At 37.0% G+C, this 12251-nt stretch overlaps 1 protein-coding gene across 1 annotated transcript in view; it reads left to right on the top strand.

The window, feature by feature from the left end:
• The first annotated feature begins 3066 nt into the window (after positions 1-3066).
• Positions 3067-12251, top strand: part of LOC127415721 (visinin-like protein 1) — a 40535-nt gene continuing 31350 nt past the window's right edge. The window contains exons 1-2 of the mRNA XM_051654562.1: positions 3067-3341; positions 10369-10535. Coding sequence (XP_051510522.1) covers positions 10374-10535 — 162 coding nt within the window. The 5' untranslated portion in view covers positions 3067-3341; positions 10369-10373. The remainder of the gene's footprint in view (positions 3342-10368; positions 10536-12251) is intronic.

Here is a 12251-nt window from a genome sequence, read left to right as displayed (position 1 = left end):
GAAATTATTTGTGACTGAAATGCAAGTCAGTTTCCATCACTGAATCCAGTCAACAAAATCTTGAATGTCAAATCTCAGCCACAGAGGTCATGTCTTCAATTTTCCTCTGACCTTTCCATTCCGTTGAGTCTTTTTTTTTGTATCAGTATTCTCTCTTTGACACCTTCAGATTCACTAATCTTGCAACAGCAGTCTTTGGAGACTACTGACACGCTACTCAGTCGAGTGGGTGCATGGCAGGCGTCAGATTTGATCAAACTTGACATATCGTCATCTTGATCTGATTTCTCTCTAATTCCCTCAATAGGATTTAAAGTGTACTCATCAAACTCCTGTGAGGTCTTGTCTGTTGTTGCTAAGATAGTGACAGTTTGCTGTAACTTCGCTATGCACAAAGCATTCTTTTGGTGTGATATCAACATTCATTTTAGCCTCTCTGGGTCACAAATGAAATACAACATCATAGCTATTGATCCTGTTGCCAAATGCATCTGCTATTTCCACGATGCTACTTTATCCTTTTTGAAGAGATATATGAAAATTATGAACATTACTTGAAAATTATGAACTTTAATATTTGGGTGAAATATTCCTTTAACTTCAAGCATTTCTTTTCAAGCAACTGTCAAATTTGGCAGTGCTTGCGCTTGCACTCTGCCTGCCTGGGTGACTCTTCTGTTATGCAATTCATTGTGCCATAAAAAAAAGACGTGGTTCTGAGGCTGGGCGATCAGCGAGATCTGGATAACCCCTTGATTCTTGCTCACAGCTCTTATTCTGATTATAGCTGACTAAATCCATTCACCTTTTTATTCCTTTCATGACAAATGTTTGCATTTTCTCACTTCCACTGTTAGCTCTCAGCAGGAATTTTTCACAAGTGGAATCAGTTGTTAAAGCTTTGTGAGTTGCACTGACCCAGCGGATTTTGAAAGGACTGCACAAGGATGCTTCGGCTGTCTTCATGTACTGATGCTCAAATGGTGTGCAAGGCCTATTTGTCTAGCAACTAGCACAACTGGAATCAATTTGCATTGTGATTCTTTAGGAGCTGCTATTTATTTTCTGTCACAAGATCCTGAATTTATTAGCATGGTGTTAGTACAAAGTCTAGCACTCTGCTATAACATCCAGTTACATTCTCTTGTATTTTATGAATTTTAAAGACAAGTAGGAGGATGAAAATGATAAATAACAGCACATTGTGACAATAAGATGCAATCCATGTGAGAATGTGATTTTCCCATCTTTCTCTTTGCAATGCAAACCTGGAGCAGATGAAATGAGTTATATTCTCTATTTATATGAAATACAACATCTCATCCACAGTGTAAACTGCAAAATAAGTCAATCTAAATTGAATTAACCTAGATATCACATAGAACTTTATATAAACTATTGGTAATACTTTAAAATAAGTTTACGATCATAAGGTAACGTTAGTTTACAACATTAGTTAACATGAACTGAATGAATTGAATAACATTAGTTAATACATTATGAACTAACATTAACTAACAATAAACACTTATATTTAAAAATAACATCAACTATAATTAATAAATACTGTAAAAGATGTTGTTTGTTGGTAGTGTATGATACCTCATGTATTTACTAATGCTAACAAATGTAACCTTATTTGAAACTGCTACCACACTTTTTGTGAAACACTTCATTAAGGTGAAATGTGTCAGTTCTGTGCCATTATCATCACCAAATGGGATTGCAGACAAATAGGTTGCCCCACCCCAAAAGTATGCCATTAGTTGACCCAGTGTTGCGGTGATGGGCTGGTCTGGATGCTCAAACAAAAAGAGCAATGTTTTGATAGCACCAGATCCACAGTGGGTACGCTTGTCTGGGATATCAAGTGTCACCTGGTCCAAGGTGTCCAAGCACACACACACTCACCCACACACCCTACGCACACCCAAATGCCCTTTGGATTCCCAGGAAACCTCTGAACCTTTGCTGCATTGGTAAAAATCATACAAAATTTCACAGCTTGCCTAGGAATCCAAAGGGTGTGTGTGTTTGTGTCTGGGTGTAGGTATGGGTTTGTGTATGGGCGTGTACACATGTTCGAGGTTTAAGTAAGTACACATTTAAGTAAGGTTAGACAAGTTTCTGAATGCACATTTTTTCTTTCTTTCCTTTTTTTTTTTTTTTTTTTTTTTTTTTGATGCCTTGTCCAGTCATTTCCAATGACCGGTCATTTTTGACCAGAAACACAACAGGTGTAACAAAGTGAAATAAAACCAAGAAAATTTTAATTTCTTTGTGTTTTCAGATACCATATGTGAACAAAGTCAAGGAATTTTATTCCAGTTGGATTAAGTACAAAAGAAAAATAAAAAAATCGTAAAAAATAAAAAAGTTGTCCGGGTCACACAACACAACATAAGGATTAAATCGCTTTTTTTTTATGGTTTTAGTGTTTACAGTGTTAATTCGTCATGGCAACAAAGTTGTACAGTTGGATATTTACACAGAAAAGGTTAGTGAGTGATTTTATCACACTAAAATAATTTTAACACACAATTTGTTTACGTTTTGTGACTATACTTTTGAAAGTATAGTGAGTATATTAACAGATTGGCCCCATTCACTTCCATTGTAAGAGCCTCACCTTATCCCAGATTTGTGCTTTATTTTTTTTATTTTTTTATTTTAAGAAAAGGAGGGAAATATTGATGTGGTAATCAATATTATGCCACAAAATGCTGTCCACTGAGCTTAACTTGTATTAAACCTGGAATATTGCTTTAATATGTAAAACAGGGGTCCCTTGAGAAAAAGGTTGGGAAACACTGCTCAGGTGCAGACCACCTTACTGAGCCAATCTGGACATGCGTTGCTTTATTAGATCATTGATGCACACTTAAAAAAAAGAAAACAATAAAATATAGGACTTATAAAATAAATAACTAAACATGAGAAAGGCTGTTTCATCTAGCTCACAAGTTCCTGATTTCATTTTCTACCCATTGCTGGGATAGAGTGCGTTCAGAGCAAGAGGGCACAATTTGCGCACACTCAAAAGAGCACATACACCACACCAAAGCCAATCGGAGCGCTGTGAGAAGACGAGATAGGCGAGTGGTGATGATAAACACAAACCGAAGCTGAGCTCTAGCTCTATTGTATCTCTATAGCGTCACATCACCTCGAGCGCTGCGCGTGGACAGTACTCGCTGCGTTTTTCCTGCGCGTGTCTCCTTTCACCTCACAGAAACCTCGCCGCAGATGTCAGCCGATTAGTGAGCACTTTCATCGCGTTTGCCTTTTTCAGTAGCCCGAAGCAGGAATCGTCAGACCTCAGTTTGACTCTCTCCTTTACGGTAAGCCCCCTTTTATAAGTGCTCAATGAATATGTGTTTACGCTGGAAACAGAAACCTTTAGGGGCCGTTTAGACCGAATGCGTCCTTGCGCTAAAGAAAAAGCACTAGACGCAGCGCAACAAAGTGTCTTGAGAAGCGTTTTTAAAAGTTGCCTTAGTTTTTAACTTTTTAAAGACGTCAAGCGCATGTTTACATAGAAAAAACAAATGGAAAAACAGCACAGACGCATGTGGTGTGAACTGCCCCATAGAAAGTCGTTCTGGATAGACGTGAAGAGGCGAGCTGCTTCATCTACCTGCAGCATCGCAATGCATTGATTAATGACAGAGAATGTAATTTGCTTGATAATGATATTTGGAAAGAAATAAAGAATAATTTTGCATAAACAAAGCCCTAACCCTGGTAAACTTCTTTTTCTTAGGCATCCACGCTTACTTAAATAGACAACATCATAGGCAACATCATACTGCAATGTTTCTACTAATTTTACAAATGCTATCATGAGTTTAAAACAAAGCAGATAAAACGGAATTGTTTGGACTCTAGGTAAAATATTGTGGGCTTGCTATATCTAATAAATGGACATTGGTTGACAATAGCTCCAGGTCAGCATGTCTAAGGCATGTGCCTATAATACATAATTATGTGTTGATATGTCGGGATGCGCACAGGATGATTCAAAGGCTATAATATGTTCCATGTATATTGACAGATTATAGGTATAGGTATATAGTGCAATTGTACTATGATTTTGCTGCTTCACAGTTTAAATAAAAGGGGTTTAATGGACCGTCCTCCCTATTGATAGACGTGAACCAACTCCCCATGCTTGGCAGGATCAATGCACTCACACTTACAATGTAAAAGGGCAATAGAGAAATTAGATGTACATTTTTGTCTCTAAGATACAGTATATTTCTTATTCGCTGCAGCCCACAATCTCATACTCTCAAGGTCATCCCATAAAATAAATGAAATAAACTAAATGTTTCTTATATAATGTGCCTGTCTCAGTAAGCTGGATGTGTTAAATAACTTGGCCGGCTACATTCACGTGACATAATCTGTCAGGCTTGTGTGGACATGGACACCATTGTGATGAGTTGACTTGCAGGGTTTAAAATGCCTCTTGATCTCTGGACAGGTCTGGGTTTGCATAGTCATCATACGCCACTTAGTCAGTTCTTGTATGACACGAATGCTTGTACAACATAACACAGCATTATTTTGTTTATCATAGCACAGCATTTTCTGCATGAAGATGGCTCTCAAGAGCTTAACACAGACACACTACTGAGTGGAAGTCAAATCAGTATATTATGTTTATGTGTGTGCTACCACATCAGAATTGCTTTGATTAAAGCGCTGCTATTCCATATGCGCTCTAAAGATCAATCTAATCTATCTGCATTACAGCAGTGTCGCGTGAAAAGGCTAAATCATTTTAAGGGATCGATTCAACCTGCGTGGTATAGTCCCTGGGAACAGACCAATCTCTCATGTCTCCTTTTGCAGCAGAAATAGCACTGATGCAGCCTAAATGGAAAATGGTGTGGACTGTTACTTTTTAGATAGGTAGACGGGCTCTTTATTTTATTTTATAGCCTGCAGTGACCAATTCTTTTCAGTAGAATATATCAGTGCTTTACAGACCGGTGGAACTTATTGTTCAGTGACTTCTAAAAGGTACCAGTAGTCAGTTGTATATGTATTTAATTGCACACAGCACGATGCAACAAGTAGCAATATCTTTGTTTTGCATTAAAACTGATAATTATACTGGGCAAAATTAAATGACAAATGTTGAAATAGGCCTTTCCTGCTTTTAAACCGAAATTAGTCTAATTTAGGACAATTTCAAGAATCCTGAGACAAGAGCATTTCATGTGTTGATAACCAAATGTGTTGATAATCTCATGCATACTGTATTTTGACAAATTTAAACTGTTGTGTGAAATGCTCTTAAAAATTGTTTAACAGTAGGAGTTGGAAATGATTATTGCATTTGTAATTTCTGTAAATAAGTTAGAAAGGTGTACCTTGTGGAAATGGAAGAGTTTTCCTCTGGACAGTGAATGGAAAGTAACCTCAAATCTTGACTGCACAGACTGGTGAACATCTAGATTTAAACAATAGAATATTTTGATTCTTCAATACAATTTAAGCTCAATCGACAGCATTTGTGGCATAATGTTGATTACCACAAAAAATGTATTTCCATTTGTTCCTACTTTTCTTTAAAAAAGCAAAAATTAGGGTAACAGTGAGCAGTGCCATTACTGTAATAACCCACGGATAAAAGCCTTGCCCCATCACTCACCGAACACAACCCCCCCCCCCCCCTTACACACACACACACCCCGTCAGACGGATCACAGTACCCTGCATGGCACCCCCAGTGAAAAATATCCTGGTACCACCCCTGACAGTGAGGCACTTACAATGGAAGTGAATAGTTCAGTAATCCATAAACGTTAAAATACTTACTGTTTCAAAATTACAGCCACAACAATATCCGTGCTAACATGATTTTAGTGTGATAAAATCGCTACCTAACCTTTTTTGTGTAAAGTTATATCCAAATTTACAACTTAGTTGCACTGTAAACCCCAAAACCCTAAAATGACCATATAAAAATGATGATTTAAACAACTTTACAAGCAGCCACCAAGAACTGCTGGTCTGTGACTTCACTGCAGGGCTTAGAAAGAATGCAGACCTGAATTGGGCCAATAATCAAATCGGTGGAACTGTAGTCTTTTTTTCTTTTGTAGAAATCATTGAAAATGAGGAGACATGTAAATAAAACAGTATTCGACCAGTCCTATTGACCAGTTATCAGATCAGTGACAATTTTGATTTTGTGGCTTGACAGAAATCATGTAAAACTTTGAAAATAGAGGGCTCAGCTGGAAAGATATTCAATTACGGATAATGAAGGTCATCTAATTAGTTCGGCATCATAAATCACATTCGCAAAGAGGGATCCAGCTATGAGAGTTTAAGTTGCATTATCACTGATTCATAGTCAGTTTTGAGGTAGCTGTTATCTGTTTTGTGTTTAGCACTCTAAACTGGCTGTGCTTTGCTGTTTCTCATGGGTGGATCCCTCAAAGAGAAAGGTATTCCCCAAGGACACAGGGTCCAGTATGATCACATGAGAAGTCGGAATGTTGCTTACGAATGTTCCAGCCCCATTATGCTGAGTTACCGACAAGCAGCATCTCCCATCAGTCATTTTTGCATCTGTTTAAGTGTGTTTACCTTCTCCTGTGGTGCGACCGGAAGCGTGTTGCGTAGTAATGTTGTTCGCATAAACAGTAACAAGCGCGCTCAGGTTTAGGGTTGGGGTTTGGGGGTAGAGTTAATAAAATATGTATTCCTCTTTACTGTATTACATCCTTTACAGCTAAAAACCACTCACTTTTGAACTCGCTTTTGGTGCTCCCTCTGCATTCATTTAGCCAGAAAACTGGATCTCACACGTACCCCTACGTTCAAAACTACTTCCGGCTTCAACATGTTTAAATGCAACACAAAATCGCTGTAATGGGCAAAAATCTACCCATGTTGATCTGTTTATTCTTACGCCATTTATGGCCTAACACTGATAAAGGAACACTGTTTAGTGCATTTACATGACACCACGCATTGTCGGCTTATTTGTTTGGTAGGTTAGTTGAAAACAAAATCTCTATCATTGTCTTTTGAGAAGAGAAACAGCATATGATCAAGATACACAGAGGGGTACAAATACCTGAGACCCCACTGAAAATCTGGAATTCACCAGCTAATTTAAATCTGGAAGTAAACTGAAAAACATAGGATTCTGAGAAATGTAAAACAAAGAAACATTGATATATTAATGAATAAGAAATATTTCTGAATCTACACTATTTCTGGGTCACTAATCAAATGTAATTTGTTACATTGACCATGTTAACTACCTTATAAAAGTTCAGATTTCCTTGCTCCTATTGAAGCACACAAGATGTTCACTTTCAAACCATGCCGGCAAGGGCGCCGTAAGGTTTTTTGGGCCCCCCGACAACTTGGACACCCTATCTTATTGCATCCTGTACACATTTTTTTATTTTTTATTTAAAGATATCATAATTAATAAACGTGTACATAAGCATGATTGCACATTCAATAAGAGACATTAAAAACTAATCTGAGTTTGATTAAAATAACTTAATGCATTTAATAGAAATAACTATACAATAAATGTAGGCTATATATATATATATACATACATACACATTAAATATACTATACACTGTACATGTATTGTATAGTTATTTCTGTTAAATGCATTAAGTTATTTTAATGAACTTTTCAAACTCAAATGTTCATATACAATATACAGTACAATAAAAACAGAAAAAATTAGTTGGGGCTGTGTTTCTAAAGGAAGTATTGGATTTTTCATGTTTTAAATTTTGATTTTAAATTTTGATTTAAATCATCTCTTGGAATATCTGAAGGCAAACAAAGCCAACATTATTTTCCTACAAGAGTATTAGAATAGAACAGATTTTATACAGGTGAAAAAGTGATAGCTTAGCCCATAATTCAAAGAGGTCCAGGCTTTAAAGCCCTTAATTCGACTTTATTTTCCTCCTCCTCTAAACAATGCAAGTGAATGTACTCAATTTTTTGACGGTCCAAAATGCATATTTAGGGTGCATCAAAATAATCCACATGACTCCAGTCGACAAATAAAGTTCTTCTGAATGCAAACGATTGATTATTTTTAGAAACAAAACAATACTTATATACTTTTTAACTACAAATGTTGGCTTCCGTACATCTCTGTGAAGTGCACTCATGAGAGGGATGACGTAAGCTCGTTGGTAAGGTCACGTGTCACGTGGAGGAGTCAGGAAGCGCATCATTGTAGACCACAGACCAAGTGCCGTTCACAAACCAAAACAGTCCAAAACAATTTCAAAACAATATAAAATAAAATAAAAAATAATTTTCAAATAATAATAATAAAAAAAAACTATGTAAACAATGACGCGCTTCCAGACTCCTCCTCCACGTGATGCGTGACCTTACCAACGAGCTTACGTCATCCCTCTCATAAGCGCATGTCACAGAGATGTACGGAAGCCGTGTGGATTATTTTGATTCACCCTAAATATGCATTTTGGACCGTCAAAAAATGGAGTACATTCACTTGCATTGTTTAGAGGAGGAGGCCTGGAATGAAATCCTAAAAGTCTTAAATTCTGTTTTGATGAAGAAAGAAACTCAGATACATCTTGGATGGCCTGAGGGCGAGTAAATTATCAGCATATTTTAATTTTTGGGTGAACTGTTCCTTTAAGGGGATCCCACACACTAGATCATCTTTTATTATCAAATAAGAGAAGTCTTCATTTTAGCTAACCAGTGCGAAGTGGCCATTTATCACTAAATCATTCAGCAAAAGACTTGTGGGTTTTGCTGGGTTCCCTGTCTGTCCAGGGCTCTCTAGAATCATAGAAGTTTCCCTGAATTACTCAACATTTAATTTGCACAACTTCTACTCATTTTTTCCATCTCTCTCTATGCTTTCATTGTAGTCTTTATTCATGTAACAGAGAAGTAACAGAAGGATAGGCTTTTTTCAGTTTGTCAAAAAAAAATTTAAATGTCACACCAAAGCTTAGGATGTGATGACCTTTTGGTATTTATGCTAATGATCCGTTGTTTAATTAACCCATTTCCCTGGCAGTGTGTGAGATTGCAGTCCAAGGAATAGGGGTTAAAGAGCTGTGGGCTGCTCTTATAAGCAGATGTGGGCAGGATAAAACACTGCTCATTCTCAAAGGAACAGACCAAAGTGTATTAACAATGATAAGCTGAAATAGGGGATTTCTTATGGGGATTCTCTCATGCCTAGTGAAATGTTATATACTGTGTTTCACAGACTATTCTGGAACACTTTAGAGCCTGTGTCTCATTTTCTCTGGGCTAAGACTAGGAGTGGCTTCGCACAATTTCCTTGGCTAATATTAAAGCAATAAGCCACAAAAGGCCATGTGTTACAGTGATTTTACATGTGTTGCACTGGTAAAATCACACTGTAATGTACAGATTCAAGTGGCTTATTGTTTTATAATAATAATAATAATACGATAAAAGTCTCCAATGTTCAATAAGCAGTTGCATTTATTATTAAGCCTAATAATGATCAGAATAAATCATTCTTCTGCCAAATAATATTAAAGCAAAAGGCACTGTGTCTCATCCAGTCAGAATTGAGTCAGAACTATCCATTCAGTAATAACTAATTTCATTATATAGTGCATGGCTTTTAGTGCTTTACTATTTATTGACTGGATCTTTTAAAGTGATATTTGTCCCAGTGATTACACCAAGCCTACTTTTGGTGTTATTAGACAGCATGAAATGAAATAATCCACAATGACTCACTCAAACTATCACATTTATTCAACTGCGTGACTGACTAAGTATTTTAGCCATGATATTCATTATGAAATTAGTTTGTGGAGCCTGTTATGTACCTTAACTGTGCATTGAAAGAATACTACAAAATGAAAATTCTGTCATCATTTACTCACCCCCATGCTGTTCCAAACACATATGACTTACTTTTAAAAAAACAGAAGACTTCTAAAGATGGGGATGACAGCTTTGAAGCTAATTTTTAAACTTAAATTTCGGTCTGCTTTCAGTGCTATCATATATGATTTCAGATGACTTGGAATATCACTTTTATGATACTTTTATAGTGCCTTTGCATCCTTATTGTAATTGCATGGGGAAAAATTCAACCAGCAAAGTCTTCAAAATTTCTCCTTTGTGTTCCATAGAAGAAAGAAAGTCATATGTATTTGAAAACACATGAGGATGAGTAAATCATGATATAATTTTCATTTTGGGGTGAACTGTCCCGTTAATGTGTATGCAGTGTACTCTTGGCCAAAAATAACTAAATATCCTATTTTCTCAAATGAGTTAAAGCTCCAGATGAAGTGAGATCACAGCAATTTCATTTTTTGGGCCTTGCAGACACCATGGGGAAACAGAACAGTAAGCTGACCCCTGAGGTAATGGAGGACCTGGTGAAGAACACAGAATTTAACGAGCATGAACTCAAACAGTGGTACAAAGGCTTTCTGAAGGATTGCCCCAGTGGCCGACTCAACCTGGATGAGTTCCAGCAGCTTTATGTTAAGGTAGGGACTCTCCAGTCACTTTGAGATACATTTCCCTACATGTGCTGGCATTTCGTTGGTGTTGTTCCAGACTGGAGAGGTCACTGAGGATTTCATCTGATGCGTCTTGTGATTTACGAATGACTGGAAGAGCCCTCTGAGTCATGCAGTTTGAAAGTCTTGGCACTAAACTCTCTACAGATCTCAGGGGTTTTGCCAGCCGCCTATTCATAAGACTGCTTCTTTATGGCTCATCAAACATAAAAAAGGCAAAGGTCATTGTTGATATTATTTACATGTAATTACATGTTTTACTTTCCTCGGGTATAGCCATTTAGATTGTTTTGTATATAATTTTACTTCTGGGCTTTTTGCCTATTTTGTCTATTTTCAAGATAGTATAGAGTAAACAGGAAAGGACGGGTGAGAGAGGAGGAGTCACTCAATACAAGAGATGGAGTGGAATGAAATTGATGATATTAGATGTGGAAATTAATCAAATAATATTAGGAACCTCAAATTTGAATATAGATGGGAACAAATGATACAGGATGTACAATTATCTATTACACTGCCCAACAAAGGCAAAACTGAGTTATTATGACTGAAATCAGGTCTCTTAGACAATGATCTGTCCTGTGACAGATGAGTTTCACTCATTTGCTGAGTTTCAGAACAAAAAATAACATGGTGTGAAAATGCAGTTATTGTCAAGCTGTTTAATATTTCCCGGAAATCCTTTTTTTTATTTTATTTTTATTGTTGGTTTAGTCACTTAGTTTGCCTTTGTATGGTAGTTTATGGTTTTGTTATTTTCACTTGTTATGTGATGTTATTTTTCTAGGATGGATGGATGGAAGGACGGATGGTACCATTCAGTGTTAACTGGTCAGAATATGGTCCCAAATGCACATATGGGACAGGTTACTAATATTGTCTGCGAAGGTGCATTGGAAATCAGGTCCAGTATTTCGCTAACACCCGCAGTATGATTTTGGGGAGCTGAGGGAGAGGGAGATATCTGAAGAGCAGGAGCTGAGGAATAAGTCCCATCCCAGCCCACCCTTGACCATGCCCGCATTCGGCCCTGGGGGGAATACAATCCTGATAGGACATAGGCCAGACTCAAACCTGGGTTCCAATGAGCCAACAGCTCTTGTATGTCATAAATACGTGCACAACTCACAGCACCACAGCACAAATGCTAGTCATCCCAATTAGAAAATACCAGTTTGCAACCCATTTAACTTGTGTTATGTGACATATTTCCAAATGAAATGGGATCCCCAAGTTATTAGGTCAAGACTTTATTTTATCCATTTGGAATTGATTGGATCATGAAAAGTAGGCATTCCATACCAGTATGGAGCCAGATCTGAATGTGAGTTTGCTAAAACAATGCCTAAATGGCTATTTGGGTATTTGTTAACATTATTCCATTAATAGCCTGCACAGCTTACCAAAGTCACATTATTTGGAAAGGCAAGTCACATCAGAGGAAGAGCGAGTACATTTTGATTAAAGATTACAAATTTTTTTTTATTAATAACATGCACCAATTAATCATGAAGACCTGGCACATCCATTAATGTAGTAAATAGGGTTAATTTTGATTTCATGTTGACTTTAAAGACAGCACAACTGTCGCAATTATCTTAAAGTATCTTAAATTGCAATTTTTGCTTGCGTCCGGTGTAGACAGGGTGTTACACTTTCTCTACAGCTTGATACACATTT

This window comes from Myxocyprinus asiaticus, chromosome 25 (assembly GCF_019703515.2).
Source record: "Myxocyprinus asiaticus isolate MX2 ecotype Aquarium Trade chromosome 25, UBuf_Myxa_2, whole genome shotgun sequence".
NCBI lineage: Eukaryota > Metazoa > Chordata > Actinopteri > Cypriniformes > Catostomidae > Myxocyprinus > Myxocyprinus asiaticus.
Note: the sequence above shows the minus strand (reverse complement) of the source record. Positions and strands in the feature narration are given on the sequence as shown.